A 21,816-nucleotide genomic window follows, 5' to 3' on the forward strand; every position below is an offset into this window, starting at 1 on the left:
GAAGCAGAACACTTGTGGCAACTAAAGAAGGAAATCCTGCCTACCCCCACCACCTGTAAAGTTTTCATGAATGCGTTTTTTGATAACTTTTTTCCAACCTATATCCAAGAAAAGGATGAGAAATTGCAAGACCTCCGCCAAAAAAGTCTGACGGTTGCCCAATATACAGTCCGATTTGTCCAACTGTCTAGCTTTACCCCTCTAATGGTCACTCTCGAAAGTCGTAAAGTCAGAAAATTTTTGAAAGGCCTTCGTACCAACATCTATGATCGGATTGCAATGCTGAGACCCAGCTCGTATGCAGAGGTGCTAGAACGTGCCCAGTTAGCCAAAGACCTCATCTCGGCTAGACGCCAACGCATTGTTCGAGTTTGTAACCAACAACCACAACCCCAACAACCTTGGAGAAGATTGTTCGACCAGTAAGCAACTACCTCGATAAACAAACCCGAGTTGCCCTTCCCCTTACCCCACCTCCACCTACTGGACAACCTGTCCGACCTTCCCAGCTATGTCAGCATTGAAGTCGCTCGCATGGTGACCTACCCTGCCGGCATATCAATCACACCTGCTATCGGTGCAGAAGCACCCAACACTTTATAAAAGACTACCCACAGCGGCCGAAAGATGTGGCCAGACCTGTGCTCCAAGGTTGTGTATATCGCCTAGATGATCCTGGTGCTCTCCCCACTCCCGTCCTTATCCAAATATGCTTTCTATTCATGATACTTCTGCCAAGACTTTGATCGATACAGGTGCTACTCATTTTTTTATTTCTTGTGCATTTGCTTGTAAATTAGATATTACGCCGGAACCTTCAGAAAAAATATTAACGGTAGAGACTCCTTTTAAGGGATTACTAGAAACTCACTGTGTATATAAAAATTGTTAAATAAAAGCTTCGGAAATAAAAGTATTTGTAATCTTAATACTATTAGACTTCTCAGGATTTGACGTGATTTTAGGAATGGACTTATTAAAAAAATATAGATTGTGAAAATAAAATTGTAACCTTGCGATTTCCGAAAAAGAAATAAAAATCTATTTTTTTATCTTTCCTAACTATTGAATAAACATAAATATGGATGCTGATCCTGCTGTGTATTCCATAACAGTTGTTTGCAACTTTCCAAAAAAAATTTCCGTCAAACAACTTGATCTATCTTCCCACGAGAGGTAGAATTTTTAATCGAACTACTACCCGGAAACGAACCAATCTCAAAACCTACCTATTGCATGGGTCGTGCTAAGCTCGCATAACAGGAAAACCAGCTTTCCGAGCTGCTTGGTCAAAAGTTTATTCTCCCTACTCATTCCCCTTGGGACGCTCCAATATTATTCGTAAAAAAAAACTATGGCTCTCTCAGACTGTGCATAGACTACCGGGAGCTCAACCGAGTAACAATAAAAAACAAGTACCCCTTACCTCGGATCGACGATTTTTTCGACCAATTGCAAGGAGTTACGACGGTCTTCTTCAAGATCGACCTCAGATCAAGATATTATTAGCTAAAAGTCAAAGAAGAAGATATTCCAAAGACTGCTTTTCGGTGTAGATACGACTTGTACGAGTTCAGAGTGATGTCGTTCGGGTTAACTAATGCCCCTGCTGCCTTCATGGATCTTAAGGTGACGTCATCGTATTCATTGATGACATCCTAATGTACTCTAAGAGCTCGGAGGAACATGCGATTCACTTGTCTGAAGTATTGGGAACACTTCGCTGGAATCAACTGTATGCTAAACTTAGCAAATACTACTTCTGGTTGGATTGAATTTTCTTCCTCGGTCATGAAATTCCGAGTGAATGAATTTCCGTAGATTTTGCTAAAATTGAAACAGTGATCAACTGGAATCTGCCCACTAATGTAGTCGAGATACGTAGCTTCCTTACTTTGGCAGGTTATTATCGGCGATTCATTGACGAATTATCTAAAATTGCTACTCCTTTGACTCAACTCACTTGAAAGGGTGTATCGTTCGTCTGAAATTATGAGTGTAGTGAACACTTTATAGAATTGAAGCGTCATCTTACCTCTACTCCGGTGTTGATCCTCTCCGACAACACTGAAAGATTTCAAGTCTACTGTAATACAGCTCATATTAGCTTGGGATGTATTTTGATGCAGCATGGTAAAGTGATCACTTATGAATCCCGAAAGTTGAAACTCCATAAGTAGAACTATCCTACTCACAACCTGGAAATGACAGTCATCATTTTTGCTTTGAAAATATGACGTTATTACCTGTTTGGTAAGACCTTTAAAATTTACACTGACCACAAAAGTTTGAAGTACATCTTCTCGCAGAGAGAGTTGAACATGAGACAAAGATACTAGATAGATCTCCTGAAGGACTACAACTGCAAGATCATCTACCACCCTATTAGAGGGAATGTAATTGCCGATGCACCGAGCCTAAAGGAGTCCCGGTGTTGGCCCAAACCACGGCCTCCAGTTGAAAGTTAGTAGATGTCATGCAGTCACTCTGCCTTAGCAACTATGGGAAAGGTACCTATCTCGCTCAGATCCAAGCCATACTTGATCTTTTCATGACGATTTGGCAAGCTCAGTCCAAGGACCAGGAACTCACCAAGAATCTGAATAAGTTTTCTTCTGACGAATTTCATAACTTTAGGATCTCAGATGATGGGTTGTTTAGATTCCAAAACCAAATTTGGGTTCCTGTCGCTGTCAGGATGGATGTTCTCAAGGATGCTCATGCCTCCAAACTATCCATCCATCCCGAAAATACCAAAATGTACCGGGACCTAAAGCGCCAATACTGGTGGTCAGGAATGAAGGACATTGTCGACTACATTTTCAGATGCCTTACTTGCCAGATGGTTAAGGCAGAACACCAGAAACCTGGCAGTTTGTTACAAGACCTTCCGATTCCGAAATGGAAGTGAGCACAAGTAACCATAGATTTTGTCACCGACCCAGGACTTGTTCTGGTCGTAATGTTATTTGAGTAGTCGTTGACAGACTAACAAAGACTGTTTATTTCTTACCCATAAGAACTACTGATTCCACCAGCAAATTAGTCCGTCTTTATGTCGATGAAATTGTTCGACTCCATGGTGTTCCCTCATCCATTGTGTCCGATCAAGATCTTCGATTCACCTCCCATATTTGGGATAGCTTTCAAGAAACTCTTGGGTCTGGATTGTGCTTCAGCACCGCTTATCATTCCCAAACTGATTGATGCAAACAAGCCTAAAAACACTCAAGATACTCAAAGAGTATCAAAATGTGACTTGGAGCAAATTTCAAATGACGTAAACACAAATAGAGTTCTAAACCTGTAAAGTTTCAGTGGACCAGTAACAAGATCAAAGGCAAATAAGCTTAAAGAGTTGCTCCAAGTTTTCATTCAAAAATTTGTGGATGATGGACTGGCCAATTGTGCAAAGTTCAAATATGAGCTTTTTGAACAGCCCCAATTCGTAACTTTAATTGGGTTTAAATGATTTGGGATAATTTGGACTTATTTGAGTCTCATTAGTAATGGGTGAATAAGCCTTGTGTATGCGCTTGATTAGTTAAGTTGTTTTAAGTATTTTCGATTGTTTTATTTTACTTTGAGTTAATTAAGCCCATGCAGTCAAGTGTAACTCATTTGAGCTTAAGTCTTATCTTAGTGTTATTACAAGAATGAGCCTATAACTATATGGTACCACACACAATTAGTGGTGTTGGTTAAAAAAATTAGAGTTACAAGTAGTTACATAACAATTATATGTCTGTAATTAGCCTAATTATTGTTAGAGTTACAATTGTAATTATCACATAATTAGCTTAATTATTGTGGAAGTTACAATTGTAATTATTGTTGTAACTTATCATTGATTTCTTTAACTATAAATACCAAAGAAACTCTTCTTTATGGACATCAAGAGTTGTAATCAAATATTTTATAATTGAGTTGAGAACATTTTGGCTTTCTTTTCACTTTATGCACAAGGTGTTGATTTGGAATACAATTATTATCACTTGTATTTCAATTTTGATTTCCTATTTCAATTTTTCTTGGTGCTTGTTTGGATTGGGTTCAAGAGATATTATTTATCTTTCTTAGGTTCTATTTAACTTCTACCATTTAGGTGATTGAACAAATTTGATTTTTTTTTACTTGTGATCTAAATTCTGTTCTACATTGATTGAAGAGTTCTAAGATTCAAGTAAGGTATTGGGATTACGCATCATTTGGTATCAGAGCATTGGCTCACCAAGTAAATTAGTCTATCCTTATTTTGTTATCTTTATTTTCATTATTTCTTACAAAAAAAAAGAGACAAATTTGCATTCAACAAAAAACAAAAAAAAAAATCAGATTAGCCTAATTTGTTTAATTGTGCAAAACACACTTCAACCAATTCTACCTTTTGCAATTGAAACACCTGCTGTTATTTCCCTTTTATTTATCTCATATAATATTCAAATACATTTAAAATTTAAAAAGGAAACTCTTTTCAAAACTATTTGTTTGATTGAGATTATTTGTGTAATTTTTGGGGTTGTTTAGAACAACTCACCTCAATTGAGTTTGTTTTCATCCAAAACTGTTTGTTTCACTTAATTTGAATGTTTTGGGTGATAATTTGTGGTTCTATTAGAGAATTACAAGTTTCGTGTATTAAATTTCAAATTCACCATTTTTTTTTCTTGCATCTTTAGTTTTCATTTAATATTTCTGCTCATTTGCTTCTTATTACATTTTGAGATAATAATATTAATTCATTGTTGCCTAATTAACATAAAAATCATCATACACTTATTTCTATATCAAGTGTGTGCTTTTCATTATTTAGATTGTTCTACTTTGCTTCTAGAGTTGAATTCGTATATCTTATTTCTTTAGAAATTTTATGTTTTCTCTAATTAAAATTGAGTACATAGTGATAATTAATTGTTGTTTGAATTAGCCCTTTTGTATAAAATTATAAAAGATTGCTCAAGTGGTAAAAAACAAGAGAATGTGAGCTCAAAAGAGGGTAAAAGCCAAAATTGAGTGAAACACGAGCGCCCATACTACGAGAGTAAACACGTGAGGGAGTGATTTGTGAAATTACAATCTATTTTGTTTGTTATTAAAATTTTAGATTTGAAGATGGAGCCACAAGGGAGTGAAAGAACATCAAAAGATCAAGAATTCATCCTCAAAACAATGCAACAACAAATTGAGAGGATTCAATTAGTTATTGGCAACGTGAATGAGAAACTAGAGAAACAACAACGTGAGTTAAATTCCATGAGAAGGGAAGCTTCCCAAACCAATCCAAGGGCAAGAAGACTTCCAACATCACCTTTTAATGAGGAAGTGGAGGAAGAATTTGATGACCAAGCTACTTTGGTAAATGAAGTTTGAAATTATGGTAGGGGTCGAAATGATCTTGATAAAAATATTGGGAGCATCAAAATGAAAATTCCATTATTTCTAGGCAAGAATGATCCGAATGCTTATCTTGATTAAGAGCACAAGGTGGAGCTTATTTTTGAGTGCCACAGTTATTCGGAGGAGAAAAAGATAAAGCTTGCGGTCGTGGAGTTTGGAGAGTATGCCATTGTGTGATGGAATCAACTCATCACAAGTAAAAGGAGAAATAGAGAGATATTTATTTCCACTTGGACCGAAATGAAGGCTATCATGAGAAGGCGCTTTGTTCCTACTCACTACTATAGGGACTTACATAAAAAATTGCAAGACCTTATACAAGGGAACAAGAGTGTAGAAGACTACTACAAAGAGATGGAGATAACCATGATAAAGGCTAATATTAAAGAGGATAGGGAAGCTACAATGGCAAGGTTCTTAAATGGCCTTAATAAAGACATAGCCAACATTGTAGAGCTTCAACATTATGTGGAGATTGATGATATGGTGCACATGGCTATAAAGATTGAAAGACAATTAAAGCCGACACTTATTCGGCCCAAAATTTCAATTGGAGACCGAATTGGAGGGGAGATAACAAAACTGTCCAATTCAAAAGAGATGACAAAACCAAACCAAAAAATGCTAATGATAATAAAAACAAAGGTATTTCTAACTCCCAAACTCCTAGGAACAGAGATATCAAGTGTTTTAGATGCTTGGGTTTTAGTCATATTGCATCCCAATGCCCAAATAAAAGGATAATGGTGATGCGTGGTGACGGTATTATAGTGATGGAGAAACGTTTATGGAAGGTAGATTGTTGGTTTCTAGACGTACTTTGAATACGCAAGTAAGGAATGATGATGAGGGAATTAAGTTGCAAAGAGAGAACATTTTTCATTTTAGATGTCTAGTAAATGGAAAATAGCGTAACATGATTATTGATGGGAGTAGTTGTGTAAATGTGGCTAGTACCTTGTTTGTTGATAAACTGGGTTTAGAAACTACAAAACATCCTAAACCCTATAAACTGCAATGGCTTACCAATAGCGGAGAGGTGAGAGTTAATAAGCAAGTGAGGGTGCCTTTTACTATTGGTAAGTATAGTAATGAGATGACATGTGATGCAGTTCCTATGCAAGCTAGTCATATTTTGTTGGGTAGACTATGGCAACGAGATAGGAAAGTGATGCATGATGGGTATCTCAATAGGTACATGATAGAAAAAAAGGGCAAAAAATATACTCTTCTTCCTTTAACCCTTAAACAAGTTTTTGAAGACCAAATGCAACTTGAAAAGTCCCACGATGAATTCGCACAAAGAGAGGCCAAAAGAAAAAGAAAAATAGAAAAGAAAAGAGAGTGAGAGAAAATTAGAGTGGAAAAATGAATATCAAAAAGAAAAAGAAAGAGAGGTGCATTAGACTATAGAAAAGAATGAGGGAAAGAAAATGAGCTTTCATGCTAAAATGAGAGATGTGAGAAAATCTTTATTTTCTAACAAGCCAATGATTGTATTCATATACAAGGAAGCTTATTTCTCAACTAACAAATTTGACCCTTCTTTGCCAAGTGTTGTGGTTGAAGTTTTGAAGGAATTTAGCGATGTCTTTCCCGATGATCTACCTCAAGGTTTACCACCTTTGAGAGGGATTGAGCATCAAATTGACTTCATTCCCGGGGCTGCCATACCAAATAGACCAGCCTATAGGAACAATCCCGAGGAGACCAAAGAGCTTCAAAGGTAAGTGGAGGAGCTCTTAGAAAAAGGACACATTCGAGAAAGTTTAAGCTCGTGCACAGTGCCCGTCTTATTAGTACCCAAAAAAGATGATAATTGGCATATGTATGTTGATTGTAGAGCCGTCAACAAAATAACGGTAAAATATCGACACCCAATACCTCAACTTGATGATATGTTAGATGAGTTGCATGGTGTTTGTATATTTTCTAAAATTGATCTTAAAAATGGTTATGACCAAATAAGAATGAAATTAGGAAATGAATGAAAAACTGCTTTTAAAACAAAACAAGGGTTATATGAGTGGTTGGTTATGGCATTTGGCTTAACTAATGTGCCAAGTACTTTCATGCGTTTAATGAACCATATTTTACGTGAATTTATTGAAAAGTTTGTGGGTTGTCTACTTCGATGACATTTTTGTGTATAGCAAATCTATTGATGAGCATGTCATGCATTTGAGGCAAGTGTTTGACACATTGCGCAAATTTCAACTATATGCTAATATGAAGAAAGGTACATTTTGGATTAATCGCATCATTTTCTTAAGATATGTCGTGAGTGCAGAAAGAATCGAAATAGAAAATGAAAAAGTAAAGACTATTCAAGAGTGACCGACACCTAAAAGTGTAAGTGAGGTGCGTAGTTTTTATGGTTTGGCAAGTTTCTATAGGAGATTTGTAAAAACTTTTAGCACCGTTGCTGCTCCTTTAACTGTAATCATGAAAAAAGATAAGGGATTTGTATGGGAAAAAGAACAAGAACATGCATTTTCCTTATTGAAAGAAAAGTTATGTAATGCACCTTTATTAAGATTGTCTAATCTTGATTCAACTTTTAAAATAGAATGTGATGTCTCTGGGCTTGAGATAGGTGTTGTTCTTATGCAGGATAAAAGACCCATTGCTTACTTCAGTGAGAAGCTCAATGGTACACAATTGAATTATTCCACCTATGACAAAGAGTTTTATGCTTTGGTAAGAGCATTAGAGACATGGCAACATTATTTATTACCAAAAAAATTTGTGATTCACACCGATCATGAATTTTTGAGGCATTTGGAAGGGCAAGGCAAACTTAATAAACAACATGCAAAAATAGGTGGAATTCATAGAGTCCTTCCCGTATGTGATCCAATATAAGCGAGAAAAAGAAAATGTGGTAGCTGATACGCTTTCAAGAAGGTACAGTTTTATCTCTACTTTTTCTATAAAGTTGTTGGAATTTGAGCATTTCAAAAAATTATATGTGCGTGATAATGATTTTTCAAATATTTATGTGGCTTGTGAGCATGCGGCATTTCAATACTTTTATAGGCATGATGGTTTTCTATTTAAAAAGGAAAAATTATGTGTGCCTAATAGTTCTATTAGGGAGTTGCTTGTTCGTAAAGCACATAGTCGTGGTTTAATGGGACATTTTGGGATTGACAAAACTTTGAGCATTTTACATGAACATTTCTTTTGGCCAAATATGCGCAAATATGTTGAGAAAATTTGTGCGCAGTGCATCTCATGCAGACAAGCTAAGTCTAGAGTTCAACCACATGGATTATATAGGCCATTACCCATTCCTACACATCCTTGGGTTGATATTTTTATGAACTTTTTATTGGATTTGCCTAGGACTAGAAAAGGCCGAGACTCAATATTTGTTGTTGTTGATCGTTTTTCCAAAATGACACATTTTATACCATATTACAAAACAGATGATGCCACACACAGCGGATTTGTTCTTCCGCGAAATTGTTAGAATGCATGGCATTCCTAAAACCATTGTGTCCGATAGGGATGTTAAGTTTTTAAACCACTTTTTGCGAGTTTTGTAGTCTAAACTTGAGACCAAACTTTTATTTTCTACTACTTCACATCCACAAACGGATGGTCAAACTGAAGTAGTAACTAGAACACTTAGTACATTATTACGTGCTTTAATTGGAAGGAATGTTAAAACTTGGGAAGATATGCTATCATTTATTGAATTTGCTTATAATCGAAGTATACATTCTTCTATTGGGTTTTCTCCTTTTGAAATTGTATATGGTTTTAATCCCTTAACTCCACTTGATTTGTTGCCTATTCCTATAAGTGACATTTCTAATTTTGATGGACATATAAGAAAGCAAAAATGGTTAAAGCAATTCATGAAAAAGCAAGGCAGAACATTGAAAAGAAAAATGAACAAATTGCATCCCCATGTCAATAAAGGAAGGCGCAAGATTTCATTTGAACCTGGAGATTGGGTGTGGGTTTATTTGCACAAGGAACGATTTCCATCAAAACGGAAATCTAAGTTGGATGCTCGTGGGGATGGTCCATTTCAAATCATAGCCAAAATCAATGAAAATGCATACAAAATGGATCTACCAAGTGAGTATAGTGTTTCGGCTACATTTAACATATCTGATTTTTTTGTACCGCATCAAATCAAATATCTCTCCATTTTTTTGTACCGCGTCAAATCAAATATCTCTCTTATTTCTTCGCTCTCTCTCTTCACCGGATTTCGCTACTTGACGCAAATCCGACGGCCCTCATTTTCTATAAATAAGAGTCCTCTCTCCCATTTTCTCATCACTTCCAGTCTTCCACCTTCCAAAAGTTAGAGAAGAGAGAAAAAGTGATTTAGAGAGAGAAAGAGAAAAGGAGAAGAAGAACGGTGTAGGAAAAAGTATCGAGGTTTCGGTAAGGAATCTGCTATTTCTTTATACATCTTAAAGAGTATTTCTAGAAATTAAAATAATGAATTTATGATTTTGTTTGATTTTGTGTTATTTGCATGTTCTATGTTCAGTAGTTTTAATAAAATGAATTGTTCTTGATTTCAAGAATACTATGTAATTTGTAAATACTTGATGATTTACATGTAAATAAAATAATATGAAACCTGTAAGATTATCTGAAAAATAAATATACAATAAAAAAAAAATAGAATGAAGCCTGAATGGTCCGAAGTACGTATGTATCCGTATTGACATGTATAATCCATCAAGTGTCTTGTTAGACTTTTTATCTCTGAGCAGGATCTGTTTCCCTTCCCCATCTAATTTGTAAATACGTGAGAGAACCGCTCCCTGTGGATGATGGCATACCCTCTAATGAGAGCGGTGACGCAAATATCTATTAGAAATCATCATTGGCTAAGTACTGTCGTGATTATAAAATATTTAATAGGGTCATTATAGTCGGTATGGTCGTGGTCATAAATCGCACTATGGTTTGGCAAGTTGAAAATGTGCCTGAGCAAATTACTATTATTTGTATCTGATCTGATCATTCTATATGAGTAGTCGAAAATCCGTATCTGCACTCAGAGATGAAAGTCAAAACGATTTCGCTAAGTCTGACACGAAAATTTGAACATTCATGATTTATTTGATTTTCTTTATTGTCAAGTATAATGTTTGTTTTTTATTATTGTGACTATGGCATAATGTTTTCTTAATAAATAAATTATTTTCATAAGGTAGGAAAGAACTCTGACGTGACCTAATAGTAAGTGTTTATAATATAATTATTCACCTTTTAAACTTTACGATATTATTTAAATACTGTTTTCTTTACTAAATATATGGAACTTACTTTTTCCATGCTCCCCAGATGAGGAAGATAGTGAGGGACCATCAGTTGATCTACCCATTGAAGTATATGAAGATCCCGTAGATCCGCAAATCTTGAGTGCATGATTGTTTCCGCACTCTGATGAGTCCAATAACATAATGATAGAAGTGACTTTTTTGTATTTTGACATTTGTATTTTGTAATCACTTCTACCCTCAGTTATATTTATATTTGGATGTCATATATTTTGTAAGGAATTTGTATTAATTTGCTTTGCTGCATATAATTTTTATCATGCACTCGTAATTTGTTTCTGTATCTGACACCCACATGCCTTCATTAGCATCTGAGATGTCACAATGTTTTTTAATTATTGATAATTTTATAAAAGTAACCTTGATCTTCTTACTAACGTCCAAATCTGAAGTGAAATATGTCATTCCTCACATTTTACAATATAATCGAAACTCAATTCAGAGTGACAATTAAATGCCTCAAGACTTAAAAACGCTAAAGACTACCTCAATCAAATATTATCATCCTTCTTTTACAAGAAAAGAATTATTAATGATTTTTCCTAGATCACGCTTCACAAAATAACGAAATGGCAAAAAGGAGGAACCACCACTTAGTTGATACTACCCGTATTTTCTTGTTTTAGCACCATGTACCTAACACTATTGGGAGGAGGCAGTTTTGACTACCACCTATCTTATTCACAACTTACCATCAAGGGTATTAGAGTTTCGTAGTCCATGGAAGTCCTCTCTCCCTTTTTTAATCTTATCACTTAAGTCTTTCAGTCTGTGGCTGATGTTTACATTAAGTAAAGAAAAAAAACTTGAGAAGAGATCCGTTAAGTGTGTATTTGTGAGATACTAATCTAGACAAAAGGGATATAAATGTTATTATTCTCTTACCACGAAATTTATGTATTCGTAAATGTCACATTTGTTGAAATCGAGTCCTTTTTTAGCCTATCTTATCTTTAGGACTACCTCAGAAGATAAAGAATTTATTCAGGTTTGACATGACACTACCTTCCTCACCACTAAACACTACATCATCTCGATCTCAATTGCTCCAAAACCCATTTAATGAAATCCCAATTACATCACAATCCAAACAAGGCACCTAAACTAGTAACCATACAGAACCCATGATTCACTTAAGCGTACTCAAGGAGGAGAAATAAACATGAGAACATGTTGATGAAATGAGAGCCAAAGGAACTACAGTTAATGAAATAAGAGCCTTGACAAAAAAAAAAGAAACATGAGAACTTGTTAAACTTATCCTCAATGAAGAAACTAGTAGATTTATGATATCTCAAGTGCTAATTAAGGTAAATTGGTGTCAGATAAAGATTCAAAATAACGAATGCATGATAAAATTTATGCAGCGGAACAAAATTATTATAAATCTCTTACAAATACATATAAGTTTCAATACATACATATAGTGAGGTTAGAAGTTGCTACAAAATATAAAACAAAACATAAGGATCACTTTTTTCACTACGCTATTGGATTCATCAAAGTGCAGGAACAGTCATGCACTCAGACTTGTGGATCGATGGGATCCTCATAAACTTCCAATGGTAGGTCAACCTGCGGTTCCTCACTTTCTTCCTCATTTGGGGGAGGGCATAGAAAAAGTGAATTCCATATGCTCAGTAAGGAAAACAGTACTACATTAACATCATAAGATTTCAAAAGTTAATTATTTTAACTTACCATTTAAACTCCTTGTTTACTTATCTCACAGTATAGAAAACCATTTATTTGTTAAGAAAATGGTACGCTAATACAAACAATTAAACATACATCATGTCACATAACAGAAAAAATCAAATAAAATATGAAATGCTCACATTTTCATGTCATACTTCATGAAATCGTTACAACTTCCATCTCTAATGGCAGATAAATATTTCCAACTACCCAAGTGAAATGACTAGATCAAATATAAATACGACAATTTGCTCAAACCCATTTCCAGCTGGCCAAACCATGATACGATCTATGATTACAGTCATACCAGACATAATGATAATAACAGATATCTACAGTCATGACATTACTTAACTACGGGTGACCCATACAGATAGTGCGATACCACTCTCGTCAGATGGTACACCATCATCCATTGGGAGCGATTCTCTTACGTCTTTCAAGACTAGGTAGGGGAGGAGCAAACAGATACCCAGAAGGGTAAAGAGAACAGATATCCCTCAGAGACAAAAAGTCTAACAAGACACTTGATACAATATGCATATCAATACAGATACACTTCGGACCATACAGCCTTCATTCTATTTTTCTCTTTTTCTTTTCTTTTATACATTTTACTGTTATCAATTACATATTATATTTATTACATGCAAATTCATTAAATGTCTGCGATTCACATAGTATACTTGAAAAGAAAAACAATTCGACTCATCTAAACACAGAAACATACAAAACAGACAAAATAACAATCATATTAAATTAGTTTATCCAAAAATACTTCTTAAGACGTCGAAAGAAATACTAGATTCTTTAACGAAATCTTAATACTTTCTCCTTCACCATTCTCCTTTTTTTCTCTTCTTCTCTCATTAGACAACTCTCTCTCTCTCTCTAAATCTTTGAAAAATGCAATAATGAAAGTGTGGAGAGGATGGTAAGGGGAAGTGCAATTAATAGATTTTTGGAACTGTCAGATTCATGCAAGTGGTGAAATCCGGTGAAAAGATGCTCGGCACGAAAAACGAGGGGAAGAGCTTCCTCCACCAGTGGTAGCAATGCGCTGCCCGAGGCAGCAGCGGCGCACTGCCCAAGGTGGCAGTGCCCTGGCCGGCGCGCTGCAGGTGCACAGGCCTCCTACTGCGTGCGCAAGACCTACGAGCGCTAAACGCCGTGCGCACAATGCCTATCCATGTAGGCCTACTGCACAGACAGCGCATGGACGAGATGACACGCAGACGGCCCGCCTGCACATGACATGACCCACGAAGGTCTTAACTTTGCATCGTGCGAACTGTGCGCACATCCCGTGTGTGTGTGTGCGGAAGGGACGTGCGCACACCACGGCCACTGTGCATGCATGTGTGCGCACACAATGCCCAGCACCCGCGCGGGCAACTTGTCTCCCCACGGGATTTTTTTCCCGATTAGCCGTTTTTCGATTTTTTTCTCAATTTTTATAATTAATTTAAATTATTAAACTTAAAATTAAATAAAATTAATTATAATAAAATTAAATAAATAAATAAAAATCAATCAAAATTACGAAATACGATAAATATTAAACAGCGTAAATTAATTAAATTTAACGTGACCAAAGATCCAAATAAATAGGGTTTCTAAATCATTTAAGCACAATAATAGGCGAGGTGTTACAAGATTGTATATGAGTGTTTACTGTGAAACATAAAACTAATGGAATAGTTAAAAGATTGACTACTAAAAGTTTCAACAAAACTTATCAGATTAACTATCATGAGATGATTACCCTAGTCGTTAAAATGAATACTGCAAGAATTCTCTTCTTATGTGCAATCAATCTTCACTGGGACTTTTAACAACTTTATGCAAAAAAGTCTTGGCTACATTGAGATTAGGAAGAGGACGTTTATATGGCATCCCGCAAGATTTATTTTCGAGGGAAGTGAGGGGGAAGTGCATAAATTGAAGAATGCATTCTATGGACTAAAGTAATCTCAAAAAATTTTGCCAAGTTTAATAACATCAATGACTTGTCTTTCATAGACATTCTACAAAACTAAAACACCATGTCCCATTAATAACAAACGAAGTTTAGTTCGGTTTTCATTCATCAATGGTGATATTTGGGAACCCTCTCACATACCTAGTATTTCTAAAACTCGATTATTTATTTCAATTATTAATTATTACACTATAATAACCTGGTTATTTTACTTAAAACCAAATCTGATATTAGTCATATCTTACCTCAATCCTATAATATGATAAAAACTCAATTTGGAACATATGTATAAAAATGTTCAACAAATGTAACATTCTTGTTCAATAAACATTACCATCCACTCATCCAAAAATTCTCTATGCCTAAGGATATCACATTTATTGAACAAGAATTTTATTTTATTCAACCTTGTCTTCAGGAGGAACCTATAAGATAAAGATACAAAATTCATAACGAATTTTAATCTACCACCATTATCACACACATCAAAACCATCACCACAAGAGAATGTCCAGAATCCATTAAACATCATCTGTATCATATCTCATAATTTGTATCATTTGATAAGTACTCATGGACCCGTAAAAGTTTTCTCACAAGTTTAGACAATGAGTATATCTCTAAAATAATATATGAGGTATTGTTTTGTGAAAGATGGAAAAAAGCTATGAGTGTAGAAATACAGACACTTAAAAAGAACTAAACTTAGTAAATGGTGGATCTATCAAAAGGCAAAAAATCAGTAGGAAGTAAATGGATTTTCTCAATCTAATATAAAGCAGATGGCACAATCGAGAGATTTTAATAAAGCGAGATTGGGGCCAAAAATTTGTACACATGTATATGGAATAAACTATCTAGAGACATTAACACCAATAACTAAGATGAATACTGTGAGAATTTTGTTGTCATTAGCTGTCCTTCTGACTAGCAATTAGAATAGTTTAATGTGAAATGTCTTCTTACATGGAGATTTAAAAGAAGAATCTACATGCATATTCCACCAAGCTTTGATAGAAAAGTAAAACCAAATAAGGTATGTAAACTTAAGAAAGCTTTGTATGAACTTAAGCAATCACTAACAGCATAGTTTGGTAGGTTTGCACGGGTGATGACAAATATAGGATTTAAGCAGTCTTTAGAATACCACACTTTTTTCATCAAACACTTAGAGACAAGAAGAATTATAGTCATTCTAATAAACGTTGATGACATTATAACTGGAGGAAATGACACGAAAGAACAACGAACACAAACAATGTCTAACAGAAGAATTCAAATAAAAAAACTAGACAAGTTGAAATAGTTTTTGGGAATTGTTTACTCCAATCTAAAATTTCTATTCCTCAACAGAAAAACATTCATGATTGACTAAAAGACACTAGCAGACCAGCATGTAAACCAGTTAGCACTCTCATCGATTCTAATCACAGACTAGTAATAGCAGAGGAAGATATGTCAATAAACAAGAAAATATATCAGATATTAGTTGACAGATTAATCTACCTATCCCAAACAAGACCAGACATCATCTATGTAGCAAGTGTTATAAGTGAATTCATGCACAATCCAAAAAAAGTGCAACTACAAGCAGCCCATATAGTACTACAATACTTATAAGGATCACCAGGGAAAGAACTTATGTTCAAGAAAAATGAGAAATTGCTCATAAAAGCCTATATATATATGCATATTATACAGGGTCAGTTGGACAAAAAAAATCTACTACAGGCTACTTGACCTTCCTTGGAGCCAACCTCATCACCTAAAGAAGTAAGAAACAAATTTAGTTGCAAGATCAAGTGCGGAATTAGAGTTTTGAAAAATAATACAAAGGGTATAGTTAATGATTATAGAGAAAAAGAATCCTGAAAGATCTTAAAATCAAGTGAAAAAATCATATGCGTCTATACTAGACAACAAATAAGTCATAAATATCGGTCACAATCTGGTAACTAGACCAAATACATTAAGATTGACGGATATTTTATCACGGAAAAACTTAACGGCGTCCTAATATGTACCATATACATGCTCACCGTGGAAATATGGGATTATGATTAAATGCTAAGATTAGTGGAATTTAACTAGGATCGGTTTTCAATTTTAAGGAAGAGAGAATATCTCTTAATTAGTTGTTGTTTCCTTCTTTGATACCTAGAGATATTGACTGCATATCATGCGACTACAATTTAGGCATTTAACTTGTATATGTACTCTCATTCCGTATCCTAAATATATACAAGAAATAAACAATATTTCTACATAGTATTAGAGTTATAGATCTTAACCGTCGAAAAAAAACAAAAAAGAAGAAACTTTTTTTTACTCATGGTGAGCAGAACAAAAGGTTCAATCTTGAAGGTAACCTCCAGACCTGAAGCAGCCCACTCTGACAATACCAGCATCACAAAAGGCATCATTCTTCCCATAACCGGTCATAAACTCAATGGGCAGGATTTTGTTCAATGAGCACAGTCTGTCCGATTATTCATCTATGGGAAAGGCAAAGAAAAATACCTTACGGACATCACTGCTCAACCGAAGGAAGATGATCCAGGACATTGAACCTAAAAACTCGAAAACAGTATGGTGATGCTTTGGTTAATTAATTCTACGACCAATGACATAAAAGAGAACTTCATTTATTATGGCATGGAAAAGGAGATATGGGATGCAGCCAGAGAGATCTACTACAACATCGACAATATCTTTATAATTTTCGAAATCAAAAGTATTATCCACAGCCTTCGACAGGGAGATTCAATTGTTACTGAATATTTGAATATCATCACAAAGTATTGGCAACAACTCGATGTTTATGAAGAAGTGGTGTGGAGGTGTCCCGAAAATCAACACTTGTACAAGAAGATCGTTGAAAAGAAATGCATCTACAAATTCTTATTTGACCTCAATAAGAATCTGGATGAGGTACGTGGAAAAGTTTTAAGTATTAAGTCATTACCTAGTGTTAACAAAGTTTTTTCTTAAATTCACAAAGAAGAAAGCAGACAAAAAGTAATGTTGGGAATACAAAACTCTTTCAAAAATCTTAAGAACTCAACTCTGACTACACAAGGAATTTGATCCAACAATAACAACCAAATAAAGAAGAATCGTAAGTGCAACCATTACAAGAAACCTGGACATACAAAGGAGACTTGCTGACATCTACATGGTAAACCTGTCGATTGAAAATCTTCTCATTCACAGCAAAACCAAGGAGGTCAAGGCTACACCACTATAGCCAAAGAAGACAAAATATGATATTTTATTATTTAATTAGTTTATTATTTAATTAGTTAAATATTATGTAATTAGAATTTTATAAAAATAATAATCTCATATAATTAGAAATCGAATAGAATAAGAATTTCTCTATTAGTAGGATAATAATTCTATACATACCCTAAGTATAACAACTTAAAGGGTGAAAAAAAAAATTATATTTTTTTTTACCTAAAATCAACATAGTATAAGAGCCAAAATAAGACAATTTAAGGATTCTAATTTCATAGTTTTTTCAAAAATCCTAAAATAGCACAATATATTAGGTTGGCACCCTTTTATCCAGATCTACACTCATCACCACCCAAGAAGAATCTGAACCTGTCGATGTGTTCTATGGTGTTTACGGTAATTTCTAGTGGCAGTTCAATCACTGATAAAAATGTGCAACCGCACATCCGCTAGCATCGATAAAAATGTGCAGTCGCAAATCTGCTAACGCTGATAAAAATGTGCAGCTTCACATTTGCAATCACCGGTAAACAAGTGCATCCGCACATTTGCAGTCGTCGGTAAAAAGATACAGTCGCACATCCACAGTCGCCGGTAAAAAGTTACAGCTGCACATTCACAGTCGCTGGTAAAAGGTGTAACTGTACATCCACAAGCACTGGTAAAAAGTGCAGTCGCACATTTGCAGGTGCTAATAAAAAAGTACAGTCGCACATCCGCAGGTGCTGGTAAAAGAGTGCAGCCGCATATCCACAGGTACCGGTAGAAAGGTCACACCATTCCATTTTATCCACACATGACAACGTTCGTTTTGGCCATTCTGCGCGCCAGATCACTCAAACCTGGTTTGTTTGTCTTAGAACCGAGCGCGAGCCATTTTGAGTTGAGTTCGAACCGTTTTTTAGCTAATTTTGAGTCTTTTTTTAGCCGAGTCCGAGCTGTTTTGAGTCGAGTCGAGTTGCTACTTTGCCAGACATATTTGTTTCCTCTGTGCGCGAGCCGCTCCAACAAGCCTTCTCTGGTCCTTTATCTGGCTCCTCTGCGCACAGCGGCCTCTGATTTTGCGACTAGGTCTTCTTCGCGCGTGAGCGATTTTGACCAGCCTTTTCTGTCCCTTTTTTGGCTCTTTTGCGTGTGTCTACCTCTAATTTCACGATCAGGCACAAATCCACTTCTTTTGCATACGAACCTTTCCGACCAACTTTTTCTAATCCTTTTTCAGCTCTTCCACGTGTGTACGCCTCGAATTTGTAACTCAATTTACAAGTTGGAAATGTGTGATATCCCTGCACCAACTTGGGAGGATGTTGAATATGATATTTTATTATTTAATTAGTTTATTAGTTTAATTTATTATTTAATTAGTTAGTATTATGTAATTATGATTCTATAAGAATAATAATCTCACATAATTAAAAGTTTAATAGAATAAGAATTTCCCTATCAGTAAAATAAGAATTATATTAAATCTCACTATGACAGTTTTATGTGATAAGTATTGCCAGAAATCATGTTCAACACAGCCAAACTAAGCACGTGGAAACTTGGAGGAGGAACACCGCCAAACAGTAGATATTTTGACAAACGCACTTCAAAAAACAAGTTATGAAAATATGAAGAGCAAGTTGGGAATGCTGGACATCTACCACCCAACTTGAGGGGGAGTGTGGAAATATGGAATTACAACTAAATGCCAAAATTAGTGAGATTCAGCTAGGATCGGTTTTTGATTTTAAGGAAGAGAGAATATCTCTTAATTATTTGTTGTTTCCTTCTTTAGTGCCTAAAGATATTGACTGCATAATATGCGACTACAATTTAGGAAGTCAACTTATATATATACCCTTATTATGTAACCAGAATAAGCACAAAAAATAAACAATATTTCTACACTCTCCAATTCGAAACTGGCAGATTTGTTAACTAAAGTTGTAAGTAATCCAGCATTACAAATTCTTATTGGCAAGTTGGGAATAAACAACATTTATTCTCCAGCTTGATGGGGAGTATTAAAGATTGAAATAAATCAAGTATTAAAGAGCAAGTAAATCACAGCATTAAAAAGGAAATAAATCAAAGTATCAAAGAGAAAGTAAATTAAAATATTAAAGAGTAAATAAATCAAGATATAATTACACATTCGTAATTAATTGTAACTAATTGTTTATTTCCTTTTCTATCCTAAAAAACCTGTATGTATATATATATGTCTGTAATATTCAACAAAATATATCAATCAAAACCATTCATAAAAGACATCAAATTTGAAAATAAGAAAAGAAAAAGATACAATTTGCAAAGTTTGACAAACCTCACCCTTACAAAATTGAATTGATCTATTACCGCCTGTGAACGAGCAGCCAAATCTTCGGTAAGTTCCTAAACCATCAAGTGTGAGCACGTAAGAAAGAGTAAGAGGAGCAACCAAGAATGCTAACTTAGATTGATTGAGGGAATTGAGAAACAATTGAGGGAATTATACTTTGCAAAGGTAGAACCCCTAACAGCCTGCCCCTCCCCATTCTATGTCCGTATCCAACAAACACACACCTCAAAGATGAATGCTAATTTCAAGAAGGTAGAAGAGGAGAAACTAATAATCATACACAAACTAGCACATGTGTGCACACAAACACACAGATAAGGGATAGAGGGGCAAAGTTATGTACTTCACAGGTAGTCTTACCTGAAATCCAATGTGCAACCTCTTTCCACCTCTGTGGTAAGGAATAATAACTGGGCGTTTGGTGATGTATTCTTTGCAAACAAGTGGTTCTATTCTGCATGAAAAATTGAAGATTTCCTTAAACAATACATTCCAGATTTTACATAAATAGCAATATCAAGGCAAAAAGGGACAAGAAAAATTATGATATATTTCTTGCCCATAACATATACTTTTGTTTTTCCCAAAACAAAAAGGGAATGAACATGTTAATGTCAATAACTGGGCATCTGATGATGTATTCTTTGAAAACAAGTGGTTATATTCTGCATGAAAATTGAAGATTTCTTCGATAATCCATTCCAGATTCTATATAAATACCAATATCAAGGCAAAAGCGAAAGAATAATTATATAATATATTTCTTGCCCATAACAATGTATATTTTTTTAAGGAGTGTGCATGTGAATGTGCATTTTAATGTTAATGTAAGCAGAGAAGGAGGATGGCGGTTCCAGACTTCTAACAGTTGAGCTAAGCACAACAGTTCATCTCATGGCCTAAAGGCAGACCTATAGGCTACAGGATCAAATGGATGAAAAATATTGAGCATTTGACGACAAGCTGGCATCTCTTCATTGATGTTTTCCTCACACCAGTATTCCTGCCCTTTGCCTGAAATATGGAAGAAAATACAGCTTAGCAGCTAGATTGCATGAGTTCCAAATATGAGATAACGATAATAGAAGAGAAACAAAAGCAACTCACAAGAAAGGAAAAAAATATCCAAGAATGAAATAAACAAGGAACCATAGAACATGAGATGATAAAACAGGATAAGAGCCATCAAGAACACAAAAGAAACATAGTGGTGCTGCATATTGTGTTTCAGAAGAAAGAGAAGCATCATCGAGCATATGATTTTGTTGGATATTTATATTTCAATAGAACCTCATGATTGTTTAATGATTGCTGTCACAAGAACTAGTGCAACAATAGTTAAATATTCATCAGTCAGCAAGCACATCTAACACATATTGGCAAGCACAAAGCCAATTATTGGAGGAACTGAACATAACCAAAAAGAGGCAACTCATTTCCACAAGCATTGAGATACTATTATAAACTTATATATCGATATCCATATTACATAAATATATATATAAAATATTGAGGCTTAGTACTGTCTTGGAACATAAAACCCATGATTAGGAAGCTTTTTGGAACTATAAAAGTGGAGAAACTTCTTTTTTCATTCTTCAGGATTGGCAAGGGAATATATAAGCTTCGAAAGATTTATCGAAATTTGAATTTAATACACATCGAATAACAATGCATCTATTTAAATGATGGTAGAGAAAAATAAATTATTGAGCATTACCCGTTCCAATACGAATATTCCGGAGAGAAAGGAATACTCCTAAAGGTGATCCAACTGCAAAGAATGTGTCAACCTGAGGTACAAAAACAAGTTATTCTAAAGAATTCATCAAATATTCTAATAGGACCACCTAGAC

At 35.0% G+C, this 21,816-nt stretch overlaps 1 protein-coding gene across 14 annotated transcripts in view; it reads right to left on the bottom strand.

The window, feature by feature from the left end:
- Window positions 1–21,816, bottom strand: part of SGR2 (shoot gravitropism 2 (SGR2)) — a 56,415-nt gene that overhangs the window by 18,477 nt on the left and 16,122 nt on the right. For 9 of the 14 annotated variants that reach the window (XR_015817945.1, XR_015817944.1, XR_015817943.1 and 6 more), the window contains 4 exons: window positions 21,681–21,753; window positions 20,872–20,974; window positions 20,321–20,414; window positions 19,951–20,013 (listed from right to left, as the gene is read on the bottom strand). Coding sequence is in view for 10 of the 14 variants with exons in the window: in XM_088216300.1 (XP_088072426.1) it covers window positions 19,951–20,013; window positions 20,321–20,414; window positions 20,872–20,974; window positions 21,681–21,753 (333 nt within the window). In the remaining 4 variants the exon portion in view is untranslated. Of the gene's footprint in view, window positions 1–19,945; window positions 20,014–20,320; window positions 20,415–20,871; window positions 20,975–21,680; window positions 21,754–21,816 lie in introns of all 14 variants that reach the window. The other 5 variants (XM_088216305.1, XM_088216308.1, XM_088216307.1 and 2 more) reach the window with 3 other exon arrangements.

Source organism: Carica papaya, chromosome 3 (assembly GCF_054855325.1).
Source record: "Carica papaya isolate Zhongbai chromosome 3, ASM5485532v1, whole genome shotgun sequence".
Lineage (NCBI taxonomy): Eukaryota > Viridiplantae > Streptophyta > Magnoliopsida > Brassicales > Caricaceae > Carica > Carica papaya.